The sequence below is a fragment of the Melanotaenia boesemani genome, chromosome 4, assembly GCF_017639745.1.
Source record: "Melanotaenia boesemani isolate fMelBoe1 chromosome 4, fMelBoe1.pri, whole genome shotgun sequence".
NCBI classification, from domain to species: Eukaryota; Metazoa; Chordata; class Actinopteri; order Atheriniformes; family Melanotaeniidae; genus Melanotaenia; species Melanotaenia boesemani.
The window spans coordinates 19,071,789-19,089,300 of NC_055685.1; the positions used below are offsets into that span (position 1 = coordinate 19,071,789).

The window sequence follows — 17,512 nt, forward strand, 5'->3', positions numbered from 1 at the left end:
TGACAGATTTAAACTCTAACCATTTGTGAGTCTGTGCTCAGCTTTAACTTTTCCCAAGTGTCTGTATGTTCCCCTTAGTTTTTGGATGGTGCTGTAATGTGATTGTCACATGTTAATTTTGATAAATCTTTCTAATTTTGAATTAATTTAAAATTGAAAGTTAACCACTCTACTACCTGAACTACTGCTGCCCCAATAGTCCAACAGTGGTCATTAGATTAACCTTGAATTTTGGAAAAGTCTTTGAAGTCTGCTATGGTCAGTTGTTAATCAGTTCAGAAACTCAACATACTAGTTTAACCATATTTTGAATGATAATTTTATTTTTTTTTTATTATACTTTTTTCTATTAGTTAATCTAACTTTGATTCATAAAAATGCATGGAAATGGAAGAGGATTTAAAATTGAATTCACACTTGTTTTTTACTCACTTCAATGTAACTGTAATAGCATACAGTACTGTAAATAGAAACAATACTCCATGATGCTCATAGAATCAGTTTTTCACCAGCAGATGGCGCTAAAAAAAAAGCATCAAGGACTCGCGTGATAAGACAAATATCGCGACCTCTTCCAGTGTCTTTTACTATCGCGAGAGTTCGTGTTTCCTCCTCTTTCACTCCCTGTAGCCAACATGGCAGTCGGCAAGAATAAGAGGCTGACCAAAGGCGGCAAAAAAGGTGCAAAAAAGAAGATGTAAGTTGGAAATTCACACATGGTTATGCGAAATAGGGATTGCCATTGTCGTGTCTGTCATTACGGTGTAAGAAATCTAAAGGATGAAGCTGATTTTAAGTAGATTCTGAAGGGTCGATGCTAGTCTGGCCATCGCCGGCCTCTGTGGCGCTAGATGAGATTGTGACATGCTGTGTCTTTGCACTTAAAGCTACAATTTTCTTTAAAAAAAAAAAAATCAAATCGCTTTATCTATAGTTGCAATTCTTACATGTAGGACCGTGAGAATAAGAGAAAGTAAGGAGTGTCGACTTTGTCTCTCGTTGTGACAAATGGTAATATTTGCTAAAGGCTACTAAATGTTAGCATGAATGTGTTTTAGCCGACTTAGCTACTTAGAATTTTAACTCAGCATTTAAGTGTTAAGATGAATGAAACCAGCAGTCCGCCATCTCTATTCTTGTCACAAGGTTATTAATGTATTTTTTTAAAAACGTAGTTTTAAACCTTAAGTATTCATCTTAAAAGTTTGTTACAATAAGGACTGAATTAGTGAGTCTGGTTTAGCTTTGAAGGTTCACATTTGTCTGTACCGACTCCTTAGTTTTTGGATGGAGTTGTATTGCGATTTTCACATGCTAATTTTGATGAATCTGTCTCCTGCAGTGTGGATCCTTTCTCCAAGAAGGATTGGTATGATGTTAAGGCACCAGCCATGTTCAACATCCGCAATATTGGCAAGACCTTGGTCACCAGGACTCAGGGAACCAGTAAGTCTACATAGTGTCATTCTTCAACACAGGTGTGCTGACAAGTAATTTCTTCTATACACTTAGCTTTATGGTTAAACTTTCAATCTAAAATTCTTTCTATGTCAAAGATAAGTGATTCTCTGTACTAAGAAAAATTGAGTAACGTAAGCATAGGATGTTAATTTGTAGTTTATTCTTTGTGATGTGTATAAATGATTTAACTCCTTCCAAATAAAGCTATCTGATAATTTTTTCTTTTGCCATCTGCTAGTTCTTAGATATTTGGTGCTTATTTTGACCTCAGGTTTTGTTACTCTTTAATCTTGATCTAACCTGTACACATTTGTACCACCCAGGAATCGCCTCAGACGGTCTTAAGGGACGTGTGTTCGAGGTGAGCCTTGCTGATCTGCAGAACGATGAGGTGGCCTTCCGCAAGTTCAAACTCATCACCGAAGATGTCCAGGGGAAGAACTGCCTTACCAACTTCCACGGCATGGACCTGACCCGTGACAAGATGTGCTCCATGGTCAAGAAGTGGCAGGTAATGTAAATGTGTTTTTGCAATGAAACTATGTATGTTTACTGGTTTAATTATAGCTCATTATGAGTTTAGTAACAGTCATTAATTAGATCTGCATGAAGTACATTCATTATTGGCTCTTAAATATTTGTAATTTAGGCACGTTCATAATTTTCATTATGGGTTGAGAAAATAATTGAGGGTGTGATAATGCTCTTTATTAGTGAGAATTTGATTGGACAGTTCATATTGTTGGATTGTTGATGTTTGGTGGTTGACAGCTTAATGGTGTTTTATTAATTTAATGCACTACTAGCAAATATGAAAAAAAAAATGGTAAAATGAAGAATCTGCATACAGCTGACTGGTGTTCCATAAATGTTCTTAGCAATATAGGCTGCATGTTGAAAAAGTAAAAAAAAAAAAAAGGGGGGGGGGGGGGGGGGGGGGGGGGGGGGGGGGGGGGGGGGGGGGGGGGGGGGGGGGGGGGGGGGGGGGGGGGATACCTAATGCCACTGATTTCTGGGGCCCTTTTCATTTGATCTTTGCATGAAATAACTCCTCAAAATGTTCAGTCTTTAGGATGGTATGTGGTCACTGTTCCGGGTGTGATTGATTACACTTTGCATGTGTATCTGTTATTTGGCTGTGTAATTCCAGTGTGATATTGCATTGCTTGCTTTTTACCAGCAAAAAACAACTATAATTGGCCGGTTTTTGTGTTTGCTATTCTGGAGCTAAACCAAAGGATTTTCGTTGAATTCTGTGGTTATCGCAAACTAACACAGCAAAAACCTTTTTAGACTTGTGTTGGTTGAAGCTGCAATTTTTTCCTCTCTCTTAAGATCCATGGGGATCTATAAACTTGTTTCAGTAAGGGTTGCACTGATGCATGTTTGTACCATGCCACACATGGGTGAATTGTTACCTGTATTCAAGCAAGTTGCTTTTTGATTATTGCAGTATGTTTGTCTTCAGTATGACAGATTGTACTTTGATATTAATCAGTTATTGTTGCATTTGTCTAAAATTAATTGCACGACAGTACATAAGTACAAAATTGAACCTTCGTGCTGGTGAATCCATTCTGGACATGATAAAACCAGTTTTTGCTCAAAGTGGTCAGAAATGGTGTGAACGTCTTACTTTAAACTTTCGCATCTAATAGTTTGACTTTCTTTTTACTCAGACCATGATTGAAGCTCATGTGGATGTGAAGACCACCGATGGATACCTTTTGCGTCTTTTCTGTGTGGGTTTCACAAAAAAACGCACCAACCAGATCAGAAAGACCTCATATGCCCAGCACCAGCAGGTCCGCCAGATTCGCAAGAAAATGGTGGAGATTATGACCCGTGAGGTTCAGACAAATGACCTGAAGGAAGTGGTCAACAAGCTGTAAGTCTCATACACTTGTTTTTGCAAGTTATTCGTTTTGAAATGCAGCAGAAAATCTTGGAAATAAATTAAGCGTGACAAACTTATTTAATAAAAGGGGTGTTATGTTTTTTTTACATTAATCTGTTGTCTGTGTTGTATTCCAGGATCCCTGATAGTGTTGGCAAGGACATTGAAAAAGGCTTGCCAGTCCATCTACCCTCTACATGATGTCTAACGTCCGCAAGGTCAAGATGCTCAAGAAGCCCAAGTTTGAGTGTAAGTTGCACATCTGTTTTGCCACCTTTAGGTTCCTGTTTTTTACGCAGGGAACGAATGATACTGTTTTGTCCCATCTGACCACCTAATTATATGTATTGAGATCAACTAACGTTCCCTTGTGCACAATGATATCTGTGTTAAGATAAGACAGGTTTGCTAAAGTTGGGGTCAGTCTTTTAATTAACTTTGTTTTAATAGCTGATAGTTTTCAAATCAAAGCTATTAAAACTAGATCAACCGTAAGTGACAACTAAAGGCTTTAAGAGTTGCTTGTGCTTTGTTGCAGTGGGCAAACTGATGGAGCTCCATGGTGAGGGTGGTGCCGGCAGCGCTGCAAAGGCATCCGGTGATGACACTGGAGCCAAGGTGGAGAGGGCTGATGGCTATGAGCCTCCCATCCAGGAGACTGTATAAGAACATCCCAACAGATTAAATAAAAAAAAATGTAAATGACCAATACACTGTTTTGTTTGTCCATAATTCAACCTTAAGTTTTTTCCTACTTTACAAAAGGCACAGGGGAAAAAGTTGTTTGCTTAAGCCATAAATGATAGTCCAGCAGATGTTTAATATAACTGTCTGACAAGACAAGAGGGTTGCAGTAGAAATAGCATTTGCCATATGTTGAAAAGATTTGTCCCCAGAAGGCTCGCTCTTAAACTACACAACTAGCATTAAGTTCATACCTTTGTGTGCATAGTGTTCTGTAACAAGGAAACTTCTGGTCTTTCCTCCCTGATGCTTGAACTTTTATTTGAATCCAATTACATGTAAAAAGGACTTGAGCAGCCAATCTTAATACTTGAACCAGTAGGTGGTGCTAATATACATTTGAAGAATCCAGGACAGTTATTACCAACATCTTTATTCATAACAGATTACTTAAATTCAAGGTAATGCTTTAAGGAAGAAATTGCACCAAATAAAATACTGCATTTTAGTCTAAAACTTATTTCCACATATTTGAGATATTCTGGCTTTTTTGCAATGCTAGCTGTGTGGTCTTAGTCCAATACTTGGACATAGGTTCTTCGGGACCAAAGCCCTTTTCCCCCATCAAATCCCCCAAAAACCATTCCTCATCAATTGACTCCAGATTGGTTATAACATCCCCAACCTGTAAAAGAAAAACGTGAGAGGGAAATTAGGTCATTTCAGCTGAGACTTTTCATTATGTAAATTTGTGAAACTTAAAACTGACAGAATAAAAGGTAAACCTGCAAGGTGAGCTCCTCCTCACAGTCTGAAGTGAAGTTATACAGGGCCCTGGCTCGCTGACCACTGGCAGTGCCATGCTGATGGTTTTTAGAGAGCTTCTGTTCTGTAGATTGATAAATTGTGACATACTGAATTAGCCAATATAGTAATCGGCCAGCTGACCAAATACAATAATTCTGTGTTGGTGAAAAATTGCTGGACAGACATGGAATATCTTCATCCTTCATCTAGGACTTTGGGATCCTTTTGGATCGTCCTTGATCAATAAAACTTGCTGATGCTTCATCTAAATTTATTCTTACCACACACAACTTTGTTACTCGTCAAATTAACAAAATGAAGTCTTTGTACCTGCAGTGGTCTCAACGAAAGCCGTGGGGAACATTCCCTCTCTGCCATTGAGCCTGCCACAGCTCCACTCCTCATTCAAATGCTGAGTGATGAGGATACAGTCGCCCTGTTGAAAGGAAAGGTCGCCTTCTGACTTTGCACTGTAGTCATACCAAGCTACTGCCCACTCCACACTGGGCTGGGGCATCTACAGGAAAAAGGAATTACAAATGATAAAAAAATAACTTAGAATAAAACTAAGTTCGAGCAACAGCTGTATAACTAGCATAATCTTTGTTGGCATTTCCGTTTCTATAAAAGTTAGTTACCTGAGCAGGTTTGGCAGCCTCATGTTGCATGCTGGGAGAAGCAGCAGCAGCCATACCTGCAGAAAAGAATATTTAATAGAGAAACAAAGGAAATATAAAAGTGAGAGCACTCTATGAAAAGTTTACATTTTACACTGAAGTGCTTACAGAGTTTTAAACTTAGACCATATACAATATAAAGTGTTTAAACACTTTATAGGTGAACAGAATGGATGAATGAATTTAGTTTGAATGTCTAAAAAATTCATGTATTCACTACAGTATCAAAGTTTAGTGTGCAAAAACTATCAAACCTAAAGTTTAAGCACAATTTTGTAAGAACTTGTGATTTTATTTAGGAGCAAACCTGATTAAATGTTAAAATTTTAAATATATATAAAGTTACAGGAAGGTTTCACAACACATGACCTATCTATAATCTTCATGAAATCCTCCCTGTTGACTGGACTCAAGTAAACAAAGCTTTAATGAAACAGAAACAAAGGCAAATTCTTGTCATGCCACAGAGGGACGAGTCAGTCAGCTTAATGAACACAACCAATGTTTTAGCTGACATCAAGAGAATGTAGCATATAAATAATCACCTTTTACATGAGTTTAGTTTGTTCTTAATGACCCAAAGTAAAAAGAAAAAGTACATTAGGTCTGACATGTTTCCTAGGTTGTCTCACCAGGCAGTCCTATCTTGTTGATACTTGGAGGTGGAGGGAGATCTTCAATAATTTCCACATAGTTAAGGGGGAAGATGCCCTTGGCGATGCCGATCTGTCCCCGTGCCCAGTCCTCTGCCATATATTCCTTCAGCTGGATCACATCCCCCTCAGAGAAAGATAGCTCATCGCTGTGCTCACCCTCAAAGTCAAACCTTGCCACACATCTTGGACCACTAAAAGAGATATTTCATAACATCCCATAAGCTCACCAGGTTAGTTTGTTGAGGCTAAAGTAAAGATTTGAATCCTGTAAGAACAGTACCTGACTGGTGCAGATTGTGGCTTTGCCTTTCTTTCCGGGAAGGGTTTAGGTGAATTTGGCTAAATGGAAAAGAACTGCTCATCAATGTTCTTTATTCATAAATATCTTTTACTTAATAAGAATATGTTTTTACTAAAGAGATTGTTCATTAAAACATACCAGACTTCGACATAGCTGATGGGAAGAAACCAGTAGACCCCTGACAGGTTCCTCTGTACCACTGGCTGTCCACCTGCTCCACCATAGTTACAACATCTCCTGCTCTCAAACCCAGCTCCTCTGGACCCTCTATATAAAGAACAAGCATTTCTCAGTCAGATTACAGGAGTGGTCCAATGTGGAATAATCAATAAACTAACCAAATAAATTCCTGATCCTGAAGTTAATCTCTGTGTTGTGGAAAACGCACTTATACCCATTTTCTATTACCTCCTTACAGTATGCTATGCTAAGTTAGAACCTTTGGACCTTGAGCTAAGGCACAGATGCAAGTCTCAACAAGAGAGAAACAAAAATTCTAAATATTGTTTATCCAAAAATGTCCATCAAAGACTTTTTTTTTTGTTAAAGAGTCTTAAAAATAGTGTTTTTGGTTCAATAAAGTTGTTTGACTTGATGAAATTTATGCATTACCTTGAATAAAGTCGTGCACAGCTTGCACCTTCAGCCCATTAGCATCTCCACCTGATGCAGCTGGACCGGCACCCTACAGGAGACAACAAAGGTTAATGTATCAGGGCTGAAAGGAAAGTCAGGCTCAAGTAGTAAAGAGTTACTCCCACATGAAGAATACATTTACCTGCAGAGGAGATGAATATGACCCAAGAGGAGTTATGATCTTCATCCGAGACTTGTGAACTCTGCCTCTCATTTCTCCAACTTGACACTCATATTCATTGTGGTTAATCTTATCCAGCAGCACAAGCACTTCATCTTTCTGCAGCCAAAACCAACCAACACATTGATTCAGTTGCTCAGAAGAGACTGCCATTTATGGTGTAGTGCATTTTAATTGGTTGGTTAGTCTACCTGAAATGACAGATCCTCTGTGTTACTCCCATTGTAGTCAAATGTTGCAATCCCATGAGGGAGCTCAAGCTGGTGGAAGAGAACAGAACAGATGCTTATGAAGTTTTATTAGAAACATAATTGGGGTACTTTAGAGTGAAGAGGGATCTTTCTCACTGTGTATTTGTTGTAGAGACGGTGACCTGGACTAGGTCTTGGAGGTAAGACAAGTCCTTTCCTTTGGGGCTTCTTAGCCTGGGATTTAGGTGAAGGTTGCCATGACGCTGACTGAGAGCGACTTGCGGCCTGAAGGCTCGGTGGGGGAGGTCTTCCAGGGCCTGTTTTGGCTGCAGGAGGGCGTGGTGGGAGGCTTTTTTTTACAGTGGGCTTTCTGAAGTACAAAACCCATCAGTGATTTGGGTGAGATACTTTACCATATTTACAAAGTTTAATGTAAAGCAAAATCTTATTTTTAAAGATTGCCTTACCGAGGTGGTAGTGATGGCTCCGGTCCTATACTGAAAGAATTCTGCAAAAGATTACCATTGTGCATTTTTATTAGCACTAAAAGAAACACATGGCAGCAGAAGCACTAAAGCCATAGCAACCATGTGACAACACATGGCATTCACAGGCAATGTGTTCATGGAGCTACAATGGTTTCTTTGTTTGTAGAAAGCACAGGAGAGAAAGCAGGTAAGCTACTCAGTTACAAGGTATAACCAACTCACAGAGACTGTAGCGAGCCACAAAGTCAGTTTATGAATAGACATTGTTGATATAAACCATGTCTGTGTGATTAAAAAAAAAAACTTAATGTGGATGCATATTTTGGACTGAAAAATATGTTAATAGTTATGAGAGTACAGTTGAATTGAGGTGTGCGGCTTTGCTATGATGCAAATCTTACCTGGAGGGACGGTTTGGGGTTTACTACAGTGTATAGAGAGCCAACAGGCTTCTGAACTGGGATAGGAGGTGGACTGTCCTGAAAGAGATCTAAGAAGAGATTCATCTTTACCACAAAATACTAAAAACTGGTGCTCATTCATAATTTGTATCGATGAAGCAAAAAACAGATACAAAGTAAGTTAAATCCACAAATTGAACTTTAAATATGTTTTAACAAAAATCAACCAGCATTCATATAAATTCAGACTGCTGGACTCACCTAAATCAGTTTTACTGGGCACCCTGATGGTGGTTGGTCTTCTTACTACAGACTGTCTTGAAAAAAAACCTCCACCGCTGTCCTCGTTATGTTGAGATTTGATTACATTATTATCTGAACAGAGGGACACTTGACTTTAGTTTCATATTTAACTCAAACCAGAATGAAAAGCTCTGCACTTCTATACTAAAAGATTTAAATAAAGAAAAACTCAGATAAAGAGAGCCCAGTTGAACAAATGAGATAAAAATAGATTCCATTCAGTTATTTATGATAAAGAATTTTCAGAAAGTATGAGGAAAATACATATTAAATATCTGAGCTGTTGAAAAATATCCTTGTATTTCATGGTAGTATCCTGGTAATGAAGTGGAAAGTGGCCTCTAAAGCAAGACTAGTCGGGCACACAAGTCATTCATTATGTTCATGTTTCAAAATGGCCACATGAAAGTCTGGACCTTAAATCTGAAATGGATGTTGTTGGAGGACCTGAAGCCAAAAATTAGGCTAAAACTTCCTCAAGATGATACTCAGGATGGAATAAAAACTGCTGAACCGGTTTAGCTGCAGTTTTTGCGTCACTCCAGACTCTGCAAGTACAAGTTAATTATTTTTGGATTATTTTCCTTAATAAATAAATGACCAAGTAGGATGTTTTTTTTAATTAAGTTCTCCTGAGTTACTTTTACAAATAATGTATATCAAATTATGTTTAAAATGTTCAGAAATGTTTAAGCTTCATTGATTGTTATCTGTAATCCAGAAGAGGGCTTGAAATCTTTGTGTCCTGTTGTGGCATTTATTCTTAAATCTTAATCATGATGATCATATCTAATGAAAACAAAAGGATTAATAAAGAGTTGTAAAAGAATGGATGTTTGTATTTTCTAAGTATGTTTTAAAAACTCACAAAAACCATGAATAACTTTACAAAACTACTCACTTGATGAACTGTCCACATACTCATTCTCTCTCACCATGGAGGCTGAGTTGTGGTTGTTAATATTCAGGTTGGGTTTGAGCGGTTCTTTGGAAGGCTTTGCAGGAGGGATAGGTGGGAACAGTGACAGTTCCTCTTCACGAATGCTGTTGTCTCTGGTAAACACAGAAGGATGTGGCCGGAGTGGGATGGCCCTTTTGTTGTGTAAAGCTTCCAGCTCCTCCCTCACAGAGAGCCCCACCGGTTTTGTAGGGGGCTGAGGTTGGGAGGCTGGTGTAGGGCGTTGAGTGGTTGGTATGTTTTGATTGTCATCTATGCTTCGAGATTTAAGAGCTATAAAAGGTTTAGCAGCAACTGGGGGTTTGGTGGAAGCCCTCCTGGATAGGGGGTCTGGTTTGGCCGATTTGAACACGTCTTCTTCCTCGCCGCCAGCCTGGCTCTCAAAAGCCTGGATCCTGGCACGGATATTCCGTTGGTTGTAGTTGGAATTCATCTCGCCAACAACATCCTCTCCCTGTGACTTGTCTGATCGGGCAAAAATATTACTGCTCTCCTCACACTCGTTGCCTTCACTGAAGACCTCAAGTAATTCTTTTAAGCACTTATTTGTGGGAAGCTCTTGAGAATCTAAGTAAATATTGTCAGAGTTTTCGCTGAATTGGACCAAAGTATCAACTCGGGCCTCGTCTTCTGTTGCCTGCTTGAGTGATTTTGTACGAGGACGTGGAATGGGCCTTTGGTTGTTTTCTGAGTTTGAAGGTGTGATTTCAGAAGGGACACCGGTGGCAGGACGATGAGTTGTAGTAATATCCCAGTGTACAGTGACAGATCGGGTGCATCTGTGTGAGTTATCTGTATGTTGGTGTTGCTTAATATCAGATTCTGAGTCACTTTGGTGTTCGGTATTTGCAAATGCCACTGGGCTTTGTGCAACCCTCTTGTCTCTTCCAGCTGCAGGTTTCTTGTTTGGTCCTTTCGGCAAAGAGGGCCTTGGTGGTTTTTGTGGCTTTTTACCTGGAAACAGAAAGAGTTAGAGCACATGGAGCCAAAAGAAGCCACAAACACTCAGACGATATGTCTCACCAGCAGGTCTTCTCTCAGATGGAGGTGGAGTTGCACCACAGTGTGAGGCAACGTCCTCTCCAACAGGATCAGTCTGTGTGGCACTTGTCGCTGTGCAGGCTGTCCGGCGGGGGGCTGCAGTTGGCTTAACAATATGTTCTTCCTTTGTCTTCTCTTTAATCACCTGGTCATATGACGGTGGAGGCTGAATCATGAAAGAGAGTCGTGTTCACACACGCACACAGTATTTTGTACTATAGCATTTCCTCTTATTGTGCCTGCTGAGTGCTATGTAAGTAATATACCATTAATGTCATATTCTATATGGTTTTTGGCAGCTCATTCCACTAAAGCAGATGGATGGGAACTATATTGCATAATGAAATTTTGCCCATATTTAGTAAATTTTACAAATTGATTCCAGTTTGTCAGAACTAACAATGGCTAAATTTGACTATTTTTCAGCTGCATATACAAGCATTTCACATCAGATGAAAATGGGTAAGATCAACTTGTCATAGTTATGCTGTGTTAAAACCAAAAACTGCAGTAAACTTTAAAAATAATGTAGATCAGATGAAGCTGACCCATGAGACAGCCTGGGTGCCTGCAGACCAGTCTGGCCGAGAAGGAGAGAAAACCACTGAACCTCCGGAAAACCAGTTATTATTGGCCAGAGGTTCTGCTGAGATGATGGTGATCTCTGGTCGTCTGGACAAAAAAACAATAAAAAGCACTATAATCCAATTGACAACCAAAATGCATAAACACATAAAAACCTTAAACATGATTCTCTCTTTGATTATTCTTCTTGATGTTGCCACCAAAGCAACATCCTTGCAGCCACGTACCTCCATAATGATCAAGTAACACGGTGAAAATGTACATGTGAACAGGAATTAACTAAATCTTTACCTTCTTTCCCTGTTGTTGCCACTTTGAGAGTTTGTTCTTGCTAAAAGGTAGAAAACAAAAAGCTAAATGAGCTTTATTTGCTTTATATTTGAACTTGCATGAACAAACATCACATAAGTAATCATTAAGATTTCAATACAATCCAACTGTTTTCCACATTTCATTCTTTAAAAATATGTAATTATAGATTTTATAGATATAATAAATTTAATTGCTTAGAATGTCTCTGAAGATCAATTAAATTAAACTTACTTCGCTTGATGGCTGCTCGTATAGAAGACAGAGGTCTTTGACTGAAAAGAGATCGGAGTATGGAGCCCATTTATTATTAATTAGTGAGACATACACAGACAAGAGAAGACAAACACTGGTGGTTAAGAGGCAAAAAAAATGTCAACATTCATCCTTAGACATTAGCATAAGTACTCTGATACCAATTTGTGCCAACAAGGACATTTTTAAGATAATTAATATATCTAAAAAAACATACTAAATGAGAAAATAATATCCAACCTAAAACTATTTAAAAAGAAATGTTGCTGACCCTATTTTTATAAGTACAAGTTACATAATGCATTTTAACAATGAGACATTTAAATTTCTAAAAGAATGATAGTTTACTGACAAACAGAAATAGCATAGGAGAAGAAAACTGATAAGTAAAAACTTCCAGCAGAAATGAATCATTTTAACACAATATGACTAAATAAATCCAAACACCGATCCTAAAAAATGCAAAGAATAACTTCCTCCTTTTATTACTATTCAGTGACCTGGTCCAAAAATTAAGTTTGGTTGAGATTTACCCACCTCACAAAAACACGATGCCCAGTAAGGGGTACCACTTTGAAGTAAATTCAAATACTCTTTTGCCTTTTGCAGGAACCCAACACACTGACATGGTTTGATATCTTTAGATTGCCTAACTCTCTTCATCTCTTCCTCATGACCATCATCTTTAATCATGTTGAAGACTGTTAAGCTAATGTATACAGAACACTCTATTTGGTAAAGATACAAGAAATTCTCCTGACAGAGGGGGGTTCATTATCACCACACACGCAAGAGTACAGGAGGTGGATGTTAACTGTCTGGGGAAAAGACCACCACCCCCCTACTCTTGTGCTACATAGTTGACTCGTTTGACTGGAAAACCTGTAAACACTAAGATCTTAATGCAGCCATGTTTAAAAGTCATCTTTAAAAAGAGTGTTTTTAAATGGTCAGCCAGACATCATCATAGGTTAGTGGTCTCCTAAGAGCCTGTAAACACCAACTGAACAAGCAATGTGATGTATTTGTCTCTGGGTTGGGTTGAACTGTCTGTCAGTGAGCACAGATCACTGCATTGTCTGGTCCATTCACAACATCACCATCAGCAGATCTCACCATTAAAGGGACAGCACCCTGCTTCAGCCACAGAAGCAGTTTGGTGAAACCTGCTGCTGCACCGCTTCAAGTTGTCACAAAACCTCGGCTCAGGGAGAAATAACCTACCTGGAGGATAAATGTTCTGACTTTGTTCTTTCCAGTTGATCTGTGGAGGATAACAGAGGTGCTGGTTTCATTAATGGCGAATAGCAAGAAGGATAATGTCTTGGTCATTTTAGGAAGCTTCTTGTCCTGTCAAGTACAGTCAGATGAGACAAGGATAAAATTCTGCATTTTGGTTTTGAACAGTTTTCAGAGCATACAGTCTTGTTATTCTCCAACTGTTGCCCAGCAGTGTTTGTTTCAGCCTTTATCAACCGGTTACTGGCCTCATGGTGGAGGAGAGGGCACCCCATAATCTCTTCACACAGTTAAGTAATTAGGGCTTAAAAAGCTGACTTTCAGTTTTTATGGGGGATGTTTAGATCTATAATGAGTGAACAGAAAATACACATTCCACACCCTCTCAGCTTGTTTTAAATTGAGGAGTTTTCTTGGCACGATAGAGGAGCATTCTTAATTATTCAGAACAGTCACCTGACCTAAATCCCACTAATCAAGCACACTGCTTTCCAAAGACCCATGGCGAGAGTAAAAGTCATCTTTTGCATTAAGATGGCTGCAGGTTAGGTCTGGATACTGATGTATGTGGGAGTTTTTACTACAGCCACAGCATGTTTTTTGTTCCATCTCTGATCCGTATTAACCAGAAATACAAGAGGAAAAACTTAACCAGCAGGCTCAACCATTAAATCCTGATAAACCAGTTAGGGACTACTACTTTTGAAACACGGGAATGCAGTTCTTGTACTTCTCTTGTTTAACAATGAACTGACTTTCATATTTTACTCAAACAAGCTGCGTAGGAACAAGAAATAGACCTCTAACAAGTATCAGTAATGGGTACAGCTGAATGAAACAAGGTATAATGTGCCTCTGTAGGGACACAAATAAAGAAAAACCCCAGGAGAGGTTTAACTCTGTATTGTTGTTAGTGTCTGTAGCCTGAAACACGACGTCACTGACAACCACATCCACCTGTTCACACCTGTTATCTTTTGAAGCTGAACTTTACCAGCATGCTTAGAAAAAAAACATCTTCTCTTTCACCTTTTAAAAAGACATTTCTTAGCAATATTCTGACGTCTTAAAGTATTTTTACTTCCTTGTTCGAGTTCTGCCTGACGTACCTGGGAAAAATAGCCGAGCTGTTTGCACACCTGGTGTGTCATTAGTGGAAACCTTGAATACAACGTGTCTCTTGTGTTACTTTGTGATGCCCCTACCTGGGAGGAATTGAAGGAATAAATACAAAATCTTCAGCAACAAAAAGATGTTCCCATTAAGATATTTCCCTCCTAGTCCTCTAAGAGTGATAAAGAAATTGAAACTAGCAGTAACACCCTCACACAACAGAAAAAGAAATGGGCGGCCCTAGTCTGTTTCACAGCTCCTGAGTTACCTCGGCCAATGTGGTGAACTGGTATGTGGTTGTTCAGGAAGTAGAGGTTATGCCACTCGTCACTGTTCCTGTTAAGTTAAAAGTCGTAGGGATTTTTGTCATTCTGTGCCATTCATAACATAAACCAGCTTGTGAGTCAGCAGCTTGGACTGAAGATCTATGAGGTTGCACAGACCTATCAGTCTTGTTTGCACAAAAATGAACTCGTAAACTTGTTTAGTGAGGAAAGTGACAAATTTATTCAAACATGAAAAAGACTGAATACGTCAGTTTTAAGAATGTGTAGCTAAATATAAACATGAAGATGAAAATATGAGCTATGGCCAGTTAAAGTAAATAAATAATCAAGTTGTACTTTGACAGCTGTAACACTTCCTCAAAGTTAATATGAAGCTCAACAGGTTATCAGTTCAGCTATTTAAAAAAACAACAACTAACAAATGTTATTTTCCACTCAAGGATCTGAGGTTTACTTCCTTTTGTTTTCCTGTGTCAAAATATTCCTGTGTCTTCCTGTGAAGTTTACTTCCTTTAGTCTTTAAAGAGAAACTGATACAATGAAGCGATACATTAATGATGGTAAAGGACAAATTCAGTGTTCAGTGTCCAGGAGTGCACCTAAAACCACTAGAGTCTAAAAGGGTTTAATTTGGTGATTAAAGAAGGGTTCATATAAAAACCACCCACAATCTAACAAATTGTTTTTGAGACATATCAACCAAGAGTAAAGCTGTTGAACAACCAGTTGACTCACTGGCTCATTGGTGACATCCCAGCTACAGCATTCAGATCATGTGACATAATATTTGGAGCATGTGCCAATAGGGTTACATTTTTATTATTTAAAGGTTCATTGCACAGAGATGAAAACTTCTTCAGAAGCTCCGTGACCAATAATTGTGACACCTGAGAAGATACAACAAACACAGAGGAAAGCTGCTGAAATCAGCAGCGCAGATTTCCCCACACAGCCGCTCTCTCACTTCAACACATGCTGACATTACTCAGCAGGACAACAGTCACAACAGCTGGTCAAACTGGCAACAAAAGGAAGAACAGCAGTCTGCCTCAATGTGTCACAGCACACCAGTCAAAACTCCTCGCTAGTTAAAAATCAGATCCTATTTAGATTGGGGTAAGTAGAATAACTTTGGCATGGCTCAGCATGAACTGGCAGACTGAACTCTTCTTATCATGCAGAACATTTTGAGATATTTTTAGCACAAACGTTAGGGGTGAATACTTAACAATAAGGCATAACATAGGATAACATTTAGTTTTTGTTGCAGACATGCAAACGGGTAAAGACAGTTTTGCCCTCACTTGAAAAATACAAAAGTTCAGAGCTGACAGATTATGATGTCATGTGTGAATAACACAATGTCAGCAGCTGATGTAGACCATTAGTCAGAGAAGATTAGATGTTGTCAGTGCAGACCAGTGATCTGCAATGGAACAAACTCCAAATATATTCTATTTTTATTGTATCATTTATTTCACTTATGTTTATTGTCAAGTAGACAGCTGGCAGGGTTGGGGTATGGTGGGGTCTGAGCAATTATTGTAGATAGCTGGCAAAGGTAGGGCACAGGAAACCCAGAAAGAAGAGTTTAAACCCCAGGTGCAGGTATGTAGACTGCAGCCAAAAATGTAATGCTTTAGGATAAAACCACAGGAGATGACGGAAAATAAGCCATAACTCACAGGAGAGTGCAGTCATTAAGTCTCTGTATATTACACCCTGTCTAAACTATCATTTTGTAAGTGTAAATGAATTAAAGTCATCAAGTGTTAACTTAAAATTAAGCTTTAAGTTTTCTTAATGCAGGTTTAATTTCACTATTCCAAGCTGTCATAAAGTTGTGTTGCTTATTTCAAGGTGGTCTCAAGGCCGTGGGTTTTTTAAAGACTTGGTTTATTCCTGTGGGCTAAAAAAGAAGCAGTTTTTCCCTTTTATTGTATAAAATTGCATTACTACACAGTGAATGTATTTTTTCTTTAAATTAAGTCTTAATTCGGCATAATTCGCATTCAAAACAGCTGTTCCTAAGCAGAAGGAAAGAATATTCACTCTCTAAAATACAAGTAAATAGTTTCTGCAGAATTTAGCATCTGAAGAATCCTCCTAAAAATCTAACTTTTAAGCACAGTGTTAATAGCACCTCGATTCGGGAGACTTTTCAGGCCCTGTTTGCTCCAGCATTTATAGACTACCTGCTGTCTGGCCTCTGTCCCGCAGGTCTCTGCGCTGCCCCTCTCCATCCTCCCCCTCTTCACGCAGAGCTTCTGCCATCAGCAGGATTTGAAAGCAGCGTAGAGATAAAAAATAAAAATAAAAATGATAAACAAAGTCCGCGGAGGTCCTTTGAAAGAAACCGATATCTCGTTCATCTGCTCACATGGTGGAAAATACAGTCGCTTTCTGCTGTCCTCTCCCCTGGAAGTTTCACAGCGTCCTGCCCACAGCAGCTCTTTATCCGGGTGCGTGGAGGTGGTGCCACTCTCTGTCCGGACCCCGACACTTGATGTGATGTGCACATTCAAAAGCAGGACTGGCCCACCGGTAAAATGACCCCCTTAAACTCATGGCCAGTTTTATTCACTAAAACCAGTTCCTCGGTGCTATGTGAAAACCTACCATGTAGCCGAAAAATGTTGGTCGACAATGAATGAAACAGGCTTACATAGAATAAAGACGTTTATAACTGCATTTTAAAGAACAGGTACTTTTTCTTTAAGGTTAAACTTAAACATAGGTTAAAAAATAAATAATAATGACGACACGACCGCAAAGTTTCCAACCTGGAATCGATGTTTGTAAAAGCTAACTTCATGCCATAACAGGCTACTGCATCCCTTTCCAGATAATAATCACCATCGGTATGTCCAGGTTAACCTGCATGGCATCAATATTTATATGGACCTTTGTGAGAAAGTACAGTGGACTGCAGATGAAGTTTGTAGTTTGTTTTTGTAAGTAGATTCTGCCATTAGGTGTCGCTACTGTCCTGCTCATATGGTCTTTATCTATCTATCTATACTAATTACTTATATGTTTATG

At 38.9% G+C, this 17,512-nt stretch overlaps 2 protein-coding genes and 1 long non-coding RNA gene across 3 annotated transcripts; 2 read left to right on the forward strand and 1 right to left on the reverse strand.

Moving 5' to 3' along the window:
* The first annotated feature begins 579 nt into the window (after nucleotides 1–579).
* On the forward strand, nucleotides 580–4,069 carry rps3a (ribosomal protein S3A). The gene is given in 8 exon segments (XM_041983049.1): nucleotides 580–697; nucleotides 1,343–1,446; nucleotides 1,785–1,972; nucleotides 3,141–3,349; nucleotides 3,496–3,526; nucleotides 3,528–3,563; nucleotides 3,565–3,607; nucleotides 3,897–4,069. Coding segments are annotated over 8 exon segments (801 nt in total). The 5' UTR covers nucleotides 580–635; the 3' UTR covers nucleotides 4,025–4,069.
* Nucleotides 4,070–4,459: 390 nt separating this feature from the next.
* On the reverse strand, nucleotides 4,460–16,965 carry sh3d19 (SH3 domain containing 19). Its single transcript, XM_041983051.1, is given in 22 exon segments — nucleotides 4,460–4,663; nucleotides 4,665–4,727; nucleotides 4,828–4,931; nucleotides 5,180–5,366; nucleotides 5,488–5,543; nucleotides 6,159–6,373; nucleotides 6,463–6,539; nucleotides 6,638–6,750; nucleotides 7,096–7,168; nucleotides 7,262–7,399; nucleotides 7,492–7,560; nucleotides 7,648–7,861; nucleotides 7,959–7,999; nucleotides 8,381–8,469; nucleotides 8,642–8,755; nucleotides 9,585–10,595; nucleotides 10,665–10,848; nucleotides 11,231–11,354; nucleotides 11,559–11,598; nucleotides 11,811–11,851; nucleotides 13,056–13,095; nucleotides 16,666–16,965. Coding segments are annotated over 22 exon segments (3,135 nt in total). The 5' UTR covers nucleotides 16,745–16,965; the 3' UTR covers nucleotides 4,460–4,600.
* Nucleotides 13,056–14,363, forward strand: LOC121638329. The gene is made up of 3 exons (XR_006010011.1): nucleotides 13,056–13,097; nucleotides 13,957–13,961; nucleotides 14,283–14,363. It is a non-coding gene; the product is annotated as an uncharacterized LOC121638329 (long non-coding RNA).
* Nucleotides 16,966–17,512: the final 547 nt, after the last annotated feature.